The sequence below is a fragment of the Phyllostomus discolor genome, chromosome 5 (genome assembly GCF_004126475.2).
Source record: "Phyllostomus discolor isolate MPI-MPIP mPhyDis1 chromosome 5, mPhyDis1.pri.v3, whole genome shotgun sequence".
NCBI lineage: Eukaryota > Metazoa > Chordata > Mammalia > Chiroptera > Phyllostomidae > Phyllostomus > Phyllostomus discolor.
Genome location: NC_040907.2, coordinates 63,593,225 through 63,610,064, shown reverse-complemented (window position 1 = coordinate 63,610,064; position 16,840 = coordinate 63,593,225). Strand labels below are relative to the sequence as shown.

The window sequence follows — 16,840 nt, the reverse complement described above, 5'->3', positions numbered from 1 at the left end:
TGTGGTTCCCTTTTCTCCATGAAAGTTCTCGTTCTTCTTCAATAGTAAGACATGATCTTGCTTTCATGAATACTCTGATTCTCACCTTTTATAATTATAGAAAGTCCTCACTTAACGTTGATAGGCTCTTGGAACTACCGTGAAATGACATTATTATGAAATCAATTTTACTATAGGCTCATGGATATAAACAGGGGTTATGTTAGTACAGCATCTGATTGGCACCATAACAATGCGATGTTATTTGAGGACTTACATATGCTTAAATTAAGGCTTAAAGAAATTGCAGTTGACTTTTTGCTTTCATTTAGCTTTTTTCAATAAGATGATTATGTTTTCATTGCAGGACAATGAGGTGGAGTTTGTTCAAACTGGCTATGGGAAGGATATGGTAAAAGTTCTCCATATTCAGCGAGATGGAATATATCACAGCATTAAAGAGGTGGCAACTTCGGTGCAACTCACGCTGAGCTCCAAAAAAGATTATCTACATGGAGATAATTCAGACATCATCCCTACAGACACCATCAAGAACACAGTTCATGTCTTGGCAAAGTTCAAAGGAGTATGTGCTATCCGTCTTAGATGCTGCCAATCTTTGTGCAGAATTCACTGTTTTATAACATTATGATATTACTTGCTTATTTCAAGTTCCTTTTGCTTTATAACTCTATTTTTACATTTTTTCTTTTCTATTCTAAAATTCCTAGCCTTACAGAGAAGGTTGGCTATTTGTTTGTTTTTTAAACTCACCTCTTTGTTCTCTTTTCTTGGATCTTAACTCTTTGCACACCTTTTAGGCAGAGAATCCTACTTAAGAACTTGACAGTTCTATCTTGATTAGCATCATTGGCAAATCAAGGTCTTGATAGTGTTTCAGAATAGAAATTTACACATTTTTGTCATGCATTTCTTTGAGTCTTATTGTTTATCTTATTTTTTAACTGGTGTCCATTTATAGAAGAAAATACCATTTTTCTTCTTGGTGTTATTATAGAAGAGAATCTTAAGCATAGGATACATTTTGAAATTTATTTGTCCAACTTTGAATGCCTTCCGTATTTTCCTAACTCCGTGACCACGTGGTATCCATATATGACGGCAATTATACTCCTTGAAGGACCTTGGAACTGATTGGATCTGGTATCTCAGCACTCTCACCCTGAGTTTCTTTAAGTGTTAGAGAAGCAACAGATTTCTGAGCAATTTAAGATAATTTTTTTTTATTTTCTAGGAAGCCTAAGAAGACAAAAAGCATATACTGGAAAGCTTCTTTTTTCATGCTTTTGCATGCAATCTGCACTCATGAAATGAACAAAATAATTGAAATATAAATTCTGCAAGGGATATTTCCACCCTCAACCTTTCTCTTGTTCTCATCAGAATGGCCCAGCAAGCACAGGCAAGGCTGTGGAAAAGGCATGGCTCTCTTGAGAACATAAAGTGAAAATAGGTGTTTGTACTGCATTAAAAAAGAAAGCTGGGTAAAAAGTTTTCTTACATTTTCTGTACTGTGGGAGAGGTACAGAAAAGTGAAGGAATGAATCTGGATGTTAAAAGTTACTGAAATTCATTCATTTTTAGATGAAATGAATTAATAGTCATTCTATTTTTAGGTAGAATGACAATATAATGCTTTCTCCAAACCAGGAAATTTTGTTCTTATTTTTTAATTGAGGTATAATTGATATACAACTTTATATTTGATATTTGTATATATCACAAAGTGATCACCACAGTAAGCCTAGTTAACATCAGTCACCATACATAGGAACAGACTTTTTATTCTCGTGATGATAATGTTTAAGATTTCCTCTCTTAGCTACTTTCAGATATGCAGTATAGTCTTATTCACCATAGTCTCCATGCTGCACATAACATCCTCAGGACTTAATTCGTTTTATAACTGGAAATTTGTGCCTTTGCAGTCCCTTTATTCATCTGACACAGTTAGATCACCCCCTACCCCTCACCTCTGGCAACTACCAATCTGTTCTCCATATCTATGAGCTTGGTTTTATTTGTTTGTTTTGTGTTAGTGTTTGTTTTAGATTCCACATATAAGCGAGATCATACGGCATTTGTCTTTCTCCATTTGACTTATTTCACTTAGCCTAAGGCCCTCAAGCTCCATCCATGTTGTCACAAATGGCAAGGTTTCATTCTTGTCATGGTTGAATAACATTTCACTATTTATTCATCCATTGATGGACACTTAGGTTATTTCCATATCTTTGCTATTATTATAATGTTGCAATAAACATGGGTGTGCATGTATCTTTTCAAGTTAGTGCTTTCATTTCCCAAACCAGGACACTTTTGAGAGTGAAATAGGATGCTATTAATACATGTTCTGGGACAACATGTACAAATTGTCTCACAAGTGTCAGAACTATCCTGGAGAAACCTGTACAAATAGCCCATGTTAATTACAGGCAATGCCACAAATAATCTGTAGACTATGAGAGTACCATAAAATATTGCCTAGAGATTAATATGAGGAATTTGTTTGGAATTAGAGAGCAGCTTCATGGGGGTGGAGAGCTGAGGATGGTCAATAGAAGGCCTGTTCACAAGGCAAGAAAGCTGAAGTGGCCCTTCATTACCATTTTTCCTTGGAAAACTGGGAGGCCTGTTTGCCAACGTCATAAAGAGGCCAGAGTGTTTTGGAGTATACTGTAGCACTGTAGTTGGCGTAAGCCATGCCTCTGCTTGCGGTGAGGGGCATCTGAATGTTAAGTTACTTATTGCTCATACACATCTACAAAACAGGTTTCTTTTAAAAACAGGATAGTCACATTGGGTGATGGTGATTTATTAATTACATTTAGGAATCCTTGTGAAAAACTGAAACAACAACCAATTCATCTCAAGAATTTTTTAATTCTGTGTTCCTCTGACTCTAGAAAGCACTTGATCAGAAAAGAGAGGGCTGAGGATAATAACAATTATTTTCAAGTGGGGCAAGTATTTCTGATCACTGCCCTTTTGTTTCTTTCTACAGATCAAAAGCATAGAGACTTTTGCTATGAATATCTGTGAACATTTCCTTTCTTCTTTTAACCACGTCATCAGAGCTCAAGTCTACGTGGAAGAAGTCCCTTGGAAGCGTTTTGAAAAGGTTGCTTCATTTATTTGTGCCTTAGTTTAATTAAAGAAATTGGCTTCCTGACATATGCTGAAGTTGTACGGAAACAATGTTTTTTTCTAATTTTCAGAACGGAGCCAAGCACGTCCACGCGTTTGTTCATACGCCCACGGGAACGCACTTCTGTGAGGTTGAGCAGATGAGGAGTGGTGAGGAAATATTTTTCTTGCTATGATTCTACTGTAGCAATTGCAGTTTTTTTTTAAACTACCCTGTACAGGAAAACCATAGAGAATATCGAAGGCTTTTAAATCTGAGGTGGGAATGAGCATTGTGACTATGGATTACATGTTTTAAAAATCTACTTTTTATCTTAAAAATATAAAAAATGAAATAATACTTTTTGAAAGAAATCTGGGAGTTAAGTAGAGTAGTAATTTTAATTACCAGTTTTGAGATAAGCAAGAAAAAAAGGCCCAAGCTGACAAAAAACACAAATCTCTGAATTTTCTGACCAGTACTTTTAGTACCATACCATACTTTAATTACAATAACCTTCTTAGGAAATATCTAGTGAATAGCAATCAAGTTTTTCTGACATTTTATTTGCATAGCAATAAAATTACTGATATTATTACTATAAAAATGAACCTCACTTCAAGCAGCAACGACACTTATATGCATACATTTCTATTCACCAAAATATTTAAGAATTAACTGTGGACCATACTTACAACAACTCCAGTCCTGAAAGTAGCACATAGTGCTTCTCATGGAGAGAACCCAATCACACAGCCTCACCTAACTACAAGGAATGTTGGGAAATATAGGCTAGCCAGGTACCCAGGAAGAAGAGGAAATAAATTTAGTGAACAGCTAGCAGTCTCTTCCAAGAAAGGTTAAGAAGTTTCAGTTAAGCCCTGGCTGGTGTGGCTCAGTGGATTGAGTGCCAGCCTGCAAATCAAAGGGTCACCAGTTCGATTCCCAGTCAGGGCACATGCCTGGTTTTCAGGCCAGGTCCCCAGTAGGGGGCATGTGAGAGGCAACCGCACATTGATGTTTCTCTCCCTCTTTCTCCCTCCCTTCCCCCTCTCTAAAAATAAATAAATAAATAAAATCTTTTAAAAAAAGTTTTAGTTAAAAGAAGATTGAAGAGAAACTATGAAGTTTGACAAATAGGCCATTGATAACTTCCACAAGAATATTTTAGCAGAGCCCTGGAGCTGGAAGTGGAGTGGCCCAGGATAGGGCTCTCCTGGTCATAACAAGAAAACTGGCTGCTATTTATACTCTTGTTCTTTCCAGGAATTTCCGGGAGTTATCATCAGCCTGAACTGCTCAGCTGGCTGCTGAAGGGTGGAAAAACTAGTCACCATAATCAGAACAAAGCTTTTTTCTTTCTGCAAAAAGCTGCAAAGCTTCGGGTTATTGCAATCATTGTGGCAGTGTTCCCAGAAGCTCCAGCTTGACTCACCTAGAATCCAGCATCCCTCTCATTTCCCGTGGGGCTGGCAGGGATCAGGGTAGGACCAGAAACATCTGCTGCCTTAAGGGTGGGCAGTGTGTGTGTGTGCACATGTATATGGGTGTATATATCTTCCAGTGTTGTGTGTATGAAGATGACATTTGTACTGTGCACCTCTTTGGAGAGTGGGGATCCATGCTCTTTGGGCAGCAAAGTTGAATTCATTTGCTTATTATCGAAGAGCTGAAACTGTGAGTTGAATCAATGCCCTTGCATAGGCTTAACTGAAGAAAATAATCATTATTTTACACACACACACACACCAGTCCACAAAGTGAAGTCTGTTATTACAAACCTTTAAGTAGGGGTTTTGGGGTGGGGGCTGGCTATGTTGGTGAGAATTCTTCCCCCTCAAACACATGCACTTCATCACATATCCAGCCATGCAACTCCCAAACAGGACTTTTCCCAGCAGAATATGTAACCGAGTTTCTTCTAGTGAACTGGATTTATTCTTATCAATTGAGCAAACATTCATATAGGAAGCCTTCTGAATCTCAAACATCATTTTAGGCCCTGAGAATTGCTGTAACTCCCATTGCATTATTTAGGGTACTTTTGGCTGTCTCAAAGTCTGCTAATTCTATGGGAGAATCTGGAAGAGAGAAAGAAATTTGTTCACCTAAAGGGAGAAGGACTGTTATGTTTGTGACTTCCGAAGCTCTGGGAGGAGAACTAGGCTCTGCATGTGTGATGCAGGCTGTTGGTTTAGGTGTTATGTGGAAGCTGGATCTCCCAAACTTTCTTTCAGTCTCTGTGAACTACAAGCTTAGCCAAGCCTTGAAGTCACTGGGCTGGTTGAGTTACTAATTTGAATTCAATTGGGCCCCAAACTTCTGCACTGTTTGAATTATAACTCATCAAATTTCTCCCAATCTGACACTAATTATAAAAATTCATAGCTAGGAATGGAAGATGGAGATAAGATCTCAACTAAGAGAGATGTATTAGCATGGAAACTAGTGGAAGTAGGAGGATGATGTCAAGGAAGAGTTGACATTGAAGCCCTGGGGGAGGACGGATTTAAGAGTTGTCAAGCTGGGCAGACCATGGAAATGAGATGGGGCAAGAGGGAGACCCAGGACAGAGATGGCCACTGCTAAGACGGCAGTTTACACCCTTTAGATATCAAGGCTAAAGCGCCCTTCAGTTCCTCCCAAAGAAGAGTTCTTAGCAAACCCAAGGTCTTTTGAAACCATCGTGATTATCACCTAGTTGTCCAAAAGCCCAGGTGGCTTCCTTCTTTTTGGATGATGTCATCTTTCTGGATCCAGAACTGCACACAGGGAACTTCCGCTCTCCCTGCTAAATGAGCTAAATGGACTCTCAACGGCAAACGATATTTAGTTGATCTTCACTTCTTCTAGAACTGTACAAGTTTGAGGTTTTCTACTAGAATGATTTAATATAGTTTTAAGATATTCTGCTTTTAGCTATTTGTGTCCTTTTTTGAAGGTGTTAAATGTGGAAGCAATTATCCTCTTAATGACAGGATTTTTTCTTCTTGGCTCAGTAAAGCTTTGTGCTCTGTGACACCTGATGCGTAGGTAAGGATTGGGCTTATTTTCTGTTAACTCGCAGTGAGCTCCTTTCCCTCAGAGAACTGAAGGGTAGGATGTATGCTGCTCTGGGAGACAGACCACAATCTGCAAAGTGTGTAGGAGGACACTAAAAGCTAGAAAAGACTATATTCTAGCAGAATATAAATGTGAAAATCTTCCTTTTGCATTATTTCATAACCATGGCAGAAAGGCAAGAAAAAAGGCTGATTAAGTGGTTTAATGGGAAGTAATCTAGAAAAGGACAGTTTTTTTTGGTTGAATTATTTCTTGTTAGTCTAAACTGGAATCTATTTTAGAGTGTGTGAAGCACCCTATTTTTAGTTGATGGGTCCATAAATTTGAAAGGCTCAGGTTCTTACCAGTGTTCTGAAAGCTGGGGCTCCGCCAAGAGAGGAAATAAAACAAGCTCTCTGATTTTATCCAGAGAATCTAACTTGTGCCAAGGGGAAAAACTCACATTCAAAGAGAACAGGTATTTGTCATTATTGTCTTTGTTCATAGAATAGTATACATGAGAAGGTGGTTTGCGTTCTGCCAAAACTGTGGCAAGTAATTAACTATCTTTAGCAACATGAAACATTTTATTCTGTGTGAAACTGAGGTCAAAAACACATTAGAAAATGCAACTGCTTTCTCCACTTTCCAATTCTAGCAAGAAAATAGATCATTTCAAAGTTGCTTAGCAGGAGTGACTCTCCCGGAAGATCAATAAATCTCGTCCGGGGGCCGGAGATGGCTGTGGCTGCACATCAGAAGTAGTTTTCAGAACACAATGAGCCTTTGTGAAACCTGGGAAACATTTACAGGTGGTTGAGGTTCTAAAAAAAGTCAGTTATGGGAAAAAAGACCTTTATAGAGCATTTTCTATGTGGCAGCTATTCTACTAAGTCCTTTACATGCATTACCTTGGACATTTATCAACTCTAGGTCATCATCTCCATTTGACAGATGAGAAAATCAAGGTAGAAAGAGGTTGAGTAATTTTCCAGGGGACTAGTGCTCATACACGGGGAGAAGGGGCATGGAGAATGCTGAGATCTGAAGTTAGGGAATCTGAGGTCCAAGGCTGTGGGCTCAACGGCCATGCAACAGTGTATCCAAGAACCCTCTTATGATTAAGGCCCTTGCAGGAGCCAGAGTCTTTTTTGGCTTACGTGGGGGCGGGCAATCGAGGCCAACTGTCTAAGAAAAGACGCAGTAGGTAACTTTTCTCTTTGGTTTTTCTTTACCTCCCTTAATCTCTCTTCCAGTCTTCCCACTACTGTTTTAACCCCACTCCAGATTGCAAACCCAGCTTCATTTCTGCAGGATTTTTTAAAAAAGGGATTACTGTTGGAAATAGATTATATTAGTTTATAAAGGTTTTAGGAATCAGTTCTTTAAGGGGGTCTTTGTATTTCAATAAGAGATTTTTAAGGAATTAAAAGTTTTCAAGATACATAAGGGCCACTTCTAAAAGTGATGTTTCCATTTCAGACCAGTGGGAATGGTATTTTTCAGTCTGGGAGCTCTACGTGAGCCCCCAAAGCAGACTATGAAATGAGAAGTGGCAACCTTCCTATGTCCTAGAAAGGCCTCTTTTTGTAAAGAAATGGGGACAGTTAAAGGGAAGAGTAAACTTTGTGTGGATGGAAGTGGTCCAAACAGGAGGAAAAGAAGTGCTGACTGTCACAATGGGGCTGATTTCAAACCCTGCTTCTGCCAGTTCCCTGTCATGTGACCGTGGGCAAATGATTCAAAGTCCCTTGGATAAAAATACCGTACCTGTGTAACAGAGTTGTGAGAATCAGGTAAGATAAGGACTGAGAAAGAGAGCAGCTAAAATCATGTTGGTAGTAAAGGCATTCTTAGCTGATGCGATGTCCTCCCCCCCGGCCCCCCGCCACACTGTGTATGAGTTGCGGGTGGGGTGGTCAGGAAGAGAAATGGAAGAGACCGATGGAGGAGAACAGTCTGGAAGAAAAAGACACTAAGTTATGAGGTACTTATTTCTTGATGTGAATCAATCTTGTTGCACTCATTCATTCGTTGATTCCACAGGTACTTATTGATTACTTCTACAGTTCTTTTGGATTTGAGACTTAGACTCACTTGGACCAGCACTTAGAAATGCTGATTTTTCAGAACCACGTCTTCATACATCTAGAATCTGATAAACCCGGCCATCTTAAAAGTATCAAGACATTGCTGATATCTTTCTCTTGATTCTCCTGCATTTATAATTTCCAATGATAACTTTGGAGTGTTAAACAAATACCAGTTTTAGCTTTACCACATTATGCTGGAACACTCTGGCCAGAACGCCTTATTTAATCAGTACATATTTAATCAGCAGATCTGCCACAACCACTGGCCATTGCCCCCTCTGGTAGATGCACACACACGGCCAGGAAAATATCAAAATACAGTCACCATTTATCTACTTCTGAAACAGCACAGTTCCTGAATTAACTACAGCCATTGAAACCACACAGGTGAGGTAAATCATTAAATTATTAAGAGCTGCCCTGCATTATAACTGTGGATCATGAGTTCTATTCTTATTCTTCAACTAAGACCATGTCAAACATAGGGATGCCTGACACTTCTGGCCCTTGCTTTGTATGCTAAGCAGGCCAGGAAGGTTAGATATGAATCAGGACTAACTTCAGGACTGAAAAGAGGTGAGCTTAGTCATCCTGCCATGGCACTGTGCTAGCAGGGGTGTGTACCAAAGTGCCCCCCACCCTGAACATCCAGACCATAGTGATGTTGATTCCTGAATTTTCCTGGCCTTGTATCTCTCTCATTACACAACTTCTGGTCCACTCCAGGCAAACTTCCCCATGTTCTGACAGCCTGAGGGTCTCTCATATGCTCGAGGAGAAGTAGGCACCATTGGCTACAACTCCTACCTCGCTGGCCCTGCTCAGCCGTGTTAGCTGTGCCAGCTCTCACTGCTCCTTAGGAGGAATGATGTTCTCCACAGAACACTGACTGCATCCTGGTGTGGTGGGGCATGACAGGGGGCGCGGGGTGGACTTCTCAGTGTCACCTGGTGCCATGTTCTCTTCAGGCTTCACCAAACTGTTGGAGCTACAGTGTGTTCCACAAAGAAAAAGATAATTGTCCTCTCACTAACTCTGTGCTGCACCTGTCCCCTGGGTCCTGAGCTAAAACTGCCTTGCACACAGGTCAACAGCTTATTCAGATTATGACTGGCACCCTTCCACCTCCCCGACTTGCCTCACGGAAAGACATCAGGGGTGCAGGAAAGCCATGTCACCCCCTGCATTGTTTTCAGCCCTGCTCTCTCCCCCAGACCCCCACAAACCAACTTTGTCCCCTCTCCCACAGCCAAGAAAAAGCAAAAGCCTTCATAGGCAGATCTATGCCTTGTGTGTCATCAGCCTCACCTTCCCAGTCTCTATTTAGGCTCAGCTGGGCTTACGCTGCTGTTCATTCATGAAGTTGTTTGATTTTGCTGAGCTCATAATCACAAGGGAACTGAGGGTCTGGTGGTGATGGGAGGCATAAGTCAGTATAGGCAGTCAGCACCAGGACTACTCCACAAAGGAGTCACAGCAGCAGACAGAACTGCTCTGTGGGAGCTTATTAAGTCATTTCAGCATGATTGTTGAATGAGATGCAGCTCAAAAAGTGGAAGGCATTTAACCTACATGTAGCTGAGAGGATGGTATTCATTTCTGTGGGCTTCAACACAACGTGGAGGAGTAGTCTCTGACCTTCAGTTCTCCAAGGCCAGGAGGGGGCCAGGAGTAAAGACAGAGAGAAAGGCACACCATCCTCATCATTTGGACTTCAGAGGAGTCAGGGAGTCAGAAAACATGGGCAGTGATGCAGTCTCTGGATAAGCATAGTGTGCCACGTTTTAATGACCAGGATGCTCAGGGCCAAGTATCAGTGAGAAGGCACTGTTTTATGACCCCACCCCTTCTTGCCTTTGTACTTAACACAGGACCTCCAGTCATTCATTCTGGAATCAAAGACCTTAAGGTCTTAAAAACGACCCAGTCTGGATTTGAAGGATTCATTAAGGACCAGTTCACCACACTCCCTGAGGTGAAGGACCGGTGCTTTGCCACCCAAGTGTACTGCAAGTGGCGCTACCACCGATGCAGAGATGTGGACTTTGAGGCTACCTGGTATGAGCATGTGCTAGGGCCTGGCGTTGGGACAGGTAGCGTCTGCCCTTGTCCCAGAGGCCTAAAGTTCATGAACTCTTAAATTTGCAAGGAAAACTTAGAGGCCATTCAATTCAACTTCTCCACTGTTCAAAATCCCTTTTATTGTATAACAGAAAGCCAATGGTCTTACTCTCAGTTAATAGATCTACCCTTGACTCTCAGATGCTATTAGCAAGAATGACATTGAATGGACCCCCTAATTTCTGTGATCCTCTGCGTTTAATTGATTAAACCAGTAGTTCTCAAACATTATTATGTTATCAGAATCACATGGAAGGCTTGTTAGAATGCATGTCACTGGGCCCACCCCTAAAAGCCCTGACTCTGTAGGTCTGGGGCAAGGCCTGAGAACTTGCATTTCTAACAAGCTCCCAGATGATGCTGATACTACTGGATCAGGAATCACATGGTAAGAACCTCTGTATCAAGTGAGGATAATTACATTTGTCATCGTAGATGCAGAAAGGGCTCAACTAGTGTGACCAAGTTGTTCCAGTTTGTCAAGGGCATTCCTGATTTTGACACTGAAAGTCCCACATCCTCAGGAAACCCCTCGGTCCCAAGCAAACTGTGACACTTGGTCACTCTGGGATAAACTAAAAATGAGATAACATTCACCAAAGCACTTCATAAATGATAAATGCCTTAACAATATAACGATATGGTTATTATTATGATATACTTACAAGCAGCAATTAAGTCTCTGAGCTCCTGGAGTTTACCTTTTGACCAGGCATCTTGTTTCTTTGCTGCAGCTGTAGTTGTCAGAGACTTCTCCATGTGAGGGGCTGGAGCCTGCCCCTGGCAGCTTGCTCCTACTGGTTCAGCTTTGCTCTGCTCCTTTGATTATGTGATAGGCGGGGAAATGGTTAAAGAGAACCTCCCCTCAGTATCATTTTTCCTTTTTTATTTCACATGTTTCCCATGGGCAGTGGCCTGGTGTATTTATGTCGAAAAGGGCACAAGATGGAGTGTGCCAGAGCCAGGGCACTCTTCGGGCCTCCCACTGAAGAGAAGGATGTAGAGTGTACATTTAATTTTTAAGCTCAGATTCCTCATCTCTTAATTGGGGATAATAGTAGTATCTGCCTCAGGTATATTGAGAGAATTCAATGAAGTAATCACAAATGATATTCAGAACAGAGAAAAAGCCCCTAAAATGTAACAATTCAAGGACCCCGCCAAACTGAGATGAGGTGCCTGGGAGCTCTCTTCATAAGTTCTTCAAACATGGAAGAAGATCTATCCTGGAATTCCCACTGGGCCCTGGCGCCGGATGGGGAAGACAGCCCAGTGACGTTCAATATGTTTCTTGAATGGTGTGCATGTGTAAGGGAATGGGAAGTGAGATTTTTTATATTACAAGGTAGTAATCCCTTCTAAAATCAACAATCAAATTGTTTTCCAAGGGACAGGAAAGTCACTGTTTTTAGCTTTATATACATTCCTAAAGACCACCCTATGAGTCCTTAGTTCTCTTTTCTGTGTTTTAGGGACACTGTTCGAGACCTTGTCCTAGAGAAATTTGCTGGACCCTGTGACAAAGGCGAGTACTCGCCTTCTGTCCAGAAGACCCTCTACGACATCCAGGTGCTCTCCCTGAGCCGGCTTCCTGAGGTATGTGTCCTCACTTGCCATTGCATGGACTGAGAGGACTTGTGTCTCCTGTCAGCTCTGAGAGAGGGTTGAGAGTTAAAATAAGAAAGTGGAAGACACATGAAAAACGACATCTGTTGTTCAAAAGCTTGTTATAGCAAGTGAGAAGAGAGCAAAAAATGGAAAAATCTGTCCGACCTGAAAACACAGACCACTGCTATAGCTCTTTAGTTTTGTTGAAAACTCTCTGGGTCTCTTCAGCCTGCCACAATTTAAGCCTCATATTCAGGACATTCACATGCCCCGAATGTGAGAGAGAATTAGACCAGCAGTCTATGTTTCAGGAGATACAGAGAATGAAGGACAGACTCAGAGAGACTTCATCCACATGTCCACCCATCCAGCCAGCCTTTGATATCACTGATGATTATTATGCCTCTATCAAAACATGAGGAATATAAAGATAATTTAGACACAGTTGCTATCTCCAAAGATCTCCTTATTCAAAGAAAATAATAAGTAAACTAACAATACAATAAAGAATAGAGTATTACGGAAATACAGAGGAAGGCACCTAACTAAGACAGTGCCAGCCAGGCATTCTAGAGGGAGAGGTGTTTGAGTTGAGTCTGAAGGGACCAGTGGGGTTTATCTGGGCTCACACTCAGAAGTGAAGGAGCAGGGGAAGTACGGAGACAGGAGGCAGCATGGAATAGCCATTTCCTGTTGAGGGCCTGCCTTATGTGAAGCTCCAGGAGGAAACACCCTGCCACGTGCCTACAGGTGAGTCCAGAGGAGATCTGCAGGGTCTCTGTGGTCTCCTTCCCGGCCTGCACTTTACCCTGAAAGCTCTCAGGAGCCACCCGGGGGTTTAAGCAGGGTATGGTGCTGCCAGATTTGCCAGAAAGACCACTCTGAAAGGCCAATAGACTTCAGACAAGAAGAACTGTTGAGAGGCTGTTGCAGAAACCTGGGAAACGGGCCTGACTAAGGTTGTGATGGGATGCACAGAAAGAGTATTCTCTCTAGGCCTGGGCTGCGGGGACTCCTGCCGTGGCCAGCACTGCAGAGACCCGCTTCAGGCCTTCCTGTGGCTGTGCTGCTCTCCACCCATGAAAAGTCAGTGAGACCAAGACAAAAAAAACTTTCAGAAGCCCATGCATTCCTTTTAGAGAACTCTCTGGATACCCATAATCCAGAATTTCCTGCCAAAATAACCTGAGACTAATTCTAGAACCTAAGTAATTCTCGTCCCTGGAACCATCCTCTGGAGGGCAGACCATGCCATCTGAGTGTGCACCCTTTGGCCCGAGAGTGAATAAGTCAGATGTTTGCAGGAGGTGTGAATGGGGCTTGATACACAAGCTGGGGTGTCCACCCACCTGACTACAAGAAAGAAGATGGGGTGGGCCAGGGCTAGGAGCTGACTCTTCCCACACTGCCGTGTCCTGGCACAGCACTCAGAGGAGTCAGAGAAGTTCAAATTAGATCCCAGCCTTCCAGGTTGTTTTGAAGGTGTATTTGCCAAGTTAGAAGGATAGAACATATTTCACATAAGTTTTTTAGCTTGATTTATAACTTCTAAATCTTTAGACATCTGGTATGTGGGCCTCCAATTACATTCTTACCCCAGGGCCCACAAATGTTAAGGGAAGGCCTGGTGAAGTGGGAGCAAAATGAGGCGAAATTTAGGAGGTTGACTGGCCAGCCCCAGGAGGCCAGTTAGGAGTGGTCTCCCGAGTTTCTGATCCAAGACGCTCTTGCTTTTCTGAGAAGCAGGTTTTGTACGTGGAGAGGAAAAGAGTGGGTGCACCATCTGACAATAGGACTAGGAGGTGATAACAGTGTCAGGCAGCAGAGGAACAACAGAGGTTGGGTTGGTGGGGGAAGGGGCTGAGTGGCAGATAGACTCACAGTTGCCCAATGTGATGTATGTTACTGTGGATTCCAGATAGAAGACATGGAAATCAGCCTGCCGAATATCCATTACTTTAACATAGACATGTCTAAAATGGGACTGATCAACAAGGACGAGGTAAGAACTTTTAAAATCTTTGTAGCACATCTACCCTCCCTCCACCTCTCTTTATAAACTTTGGATGATAATATCACCCACCAAAACCCGTAAGAGCTGTTGCCTTTGGAATATTTATAGTTACCACTGACTACAGCCCTCAGACTCTGGGCCTCTCGGCTTCAGAGGCCAGAGTACCCTGAAAGTGGATGAGTGATTACAGAGAAGGGTTGGGCGCCTCAGAGAGCGAAGGACAGAGAAAGAACAGCATGTGCCCGAGGAGCAGCTCTGACATCTCCTTCTCTGAAAAGGGCCACACAAGGTCACAGCTTAAGAACGATTCTATTTTCATTTCATCCATCATCTCTAACTCTTGATTAAGCAGTCAATTCAGTAGCATACAATATACACAAAAAAGATGAAAGCGTATTTGTGTTTCTACTTGCAATTACAGAAGGCAAGATGGGGAAATTCAGGGTTTGAAAGGAAACCTTGCCTTGGAAAAAGTGCTTACCCTGGCTTGCTTTAAGCCACCGCAGCGGGTGAAACCAAGTCAGTGTGCCTGCGGACAACCCCAGGGCCTGACGGGGAGCCTGTCTGAGCCAGTCCTGGGAAAGCAGAACCGTCCCTCCCCCTTAGATCACTTTCTGAACAGCAGGATTTCTTTATTTGATTCATCCTTCCACAGGCTTCTAGAATATGAACACACACACACACACACACACATTTTGGCAGCTTCTTTTAGTGTGTGGAGGGAACAAGATAGGGAGGGGCCATCTATTAACACGGCTCTGTCACCATAGAATCACATCCTTTGGAGAACAAAGACCAGTGAAGGGGCGTCCAGAAGGTCCTAGTTCTGGGGCCCCCGACTCAGCAGCCTTATTAGTCACAATGCTTCTCGCCAGGCACATGTTTCTCTGTTCTGCAAATTATGTTGACAGCTTCACTGGGCTGCGCACCACCCCAGCTGTAGCAGAGGCGGAGGAGCAGAGCCGGGAGACAAAGCCAGGCTTAGGTGCCCACTGTAGCTGATTCAGAGCCCTGAGCTGCTGCGGAGAGCCGCGGTGACCCCACATGCTGAAAGGAGGGGGAGCAGTGTCTATCTCAGAGGAAGGAAAGGACATTGATGACCAGAATGCCATGAATTCGGATGTAAAGACTTTCTAAAATGATTACTTTCTAAAGGGAAGGGACCGAAAAGTAATCATGGTCCTGTTCACCCTCGAGGAAACAAACGTGCCCCAAACAGAAAAAGGCTTGTGCGTCAGGACTAAAGCCATGCTCAGTTCAGACCCACTCACCCCACCCCCTCTGGCAGAGAGGGGAGGGTGTCATCAGCTGTGTCTGTGTGTGCACTTTGGGGGTGGCTGGAGCCACTTCCAGACCCTGGCCCAGCAGGTGTGTATAAAGGGAAGGCAACACATGAGAAGCAGAGAGTCAGGACACACCAACAACAACAGAGAAGTGGCAAATGACAGGGTGGGAAGAAGAACTCTAAATGCACAGTTGTCTGGGAGCCGTTTAGAACAGAGATAGCAGCCCTGTGGACCTCAGATGTGGCCGGGGGCATGGCTGTGTTAGGGCTCTGGACAGTGATTGATGTTCAAAGTGAGTCATCAAGCAAAGGCCAAGCTATGTTCACTACGCTATTTAAAAGGCAGGGATATGTAATGCATTTGAGAAACATTTATATTCCAATGATTAACATTTTCCTAAAACTCTAATTTTTTGGAAAGTTGACTCATCTGTCAACTGTTTCTAGAAAAATAAGGCATTACCATGCTTGAAGAGACTCAATTGCAGGACATACACATTTTTCTGTTTAGCAAGCTGTTGTTTTTGCTGTTGATTTAATGTTGATTCATAGAATAAAGGAGAGCTCTATTTTAGTGTCTGTGAAGTTACAATGTGGTTTTTCTACAGGTCTTGCTCCCATCGGACAACCCCTATGGCAAAATTACTGGTACAGTGAGGAGGAAGCTGGCTTCCAAGCTGTGACTTTGGAGCCGAGTTGGAGTCCACTCTCAGCTGAAGAATTCACAAGTCACTTGTGATGCTGGACACCATAGCATGTAACCATGCTATGATTTTCAACCTAGTCTGTTGATTTATAGTGTGCACTTTCCTCTTGTATGAAAGAACTCTTCTACACCAAGCTCAGCAGGGTGTTTTATGATTAGTAACCATAACAGGCTTTGTGGATACAGTTTATTTAACAAATGCAGAGCAGTATTAGAATAATCGTCTATTAATATTTCTTTTTAGCCTATCTTAGAGATGCTTTGGAATCAATTCACCAAGAAAATAATCATGAATTAATAGAAGTGTCATATCAGTTAATTTGTGTACAAGTTTAAGAAACAAGCTTGTATTCATCCTACTGATGCTAGAACTTTGCTTCTGGATGGTGCAGAAAACATGACGAACAAAATCACATTTTGAAATATATCACTGTTGTGGCTTCAGTTAGATGGCATATTTGAATTTGTAAGAATGCTTAGTTTATTCCTACTCTGAAAGTACATTTTTATTCTTGCTATATTGGTTTTATGACTTCTACAATCCTTAGAGAGAATTTAGTATGCATTGGGGCCCTGAAAAAAAGTATAAGTTTTTTTCTTTAAATAATGCATCACTTTGTCACAAAGAGCATGTTTAATAAAAGCTAAGTCAATATGCCAATGGGTGAACAGACACACAGAAAGAAGACTAGAAACTCTGTATATGGCAATATTGGCAGTGATGATTTCTGCACAGTGGGATCTGGGTGATTCTTATTTCTGGCCATGTGCTTTTCTGAATCTTTCAAATATGAACATTTATCATCTACATAATCAGAGAAATAAATATAATTGATGATTCAAA

At 42.2% G+C, this 16,840-nt stretch overlaps 1 protein-coding gene across 1 annotated transcript in view; it reads left to right on the top strand.

The window, feature by feature from the left end:
* LOC114497513 (uricase) overlaps positions 1–16,840 on the top strand; it is a 26,103-nt gene extending 9,263 nt beyond the window's left edge. The window contains exons 2-8 of the mRNA XM_028513305.2: positions 347–565; positions 3,005–3,121; positions 3,219–3,297; positions 10,134–10,320; positions 11,856–11,979; positions 13,910–13,993; positions 15,899–16,840. Coding sequence (XP_028369106.1) covers positions 347–565; positions 3,005–3,121; positions 3,219–3,297; positions 10,134–10,320; positions 11,856–11,979; positions 13,910–13,993; positions 15,899–15,973 — 885 coding nt within the window. The 3' untranslated portion in view covers positions 15,974–16,840. The remainder of the gene's footprint in view (positions 1–346; positions 566–3,004; positions 3,122–3,218; positions 3,298–10,133; positions 10,321–11,855; positions 11,980–13,909; positions 13,994–15,898) is intronic.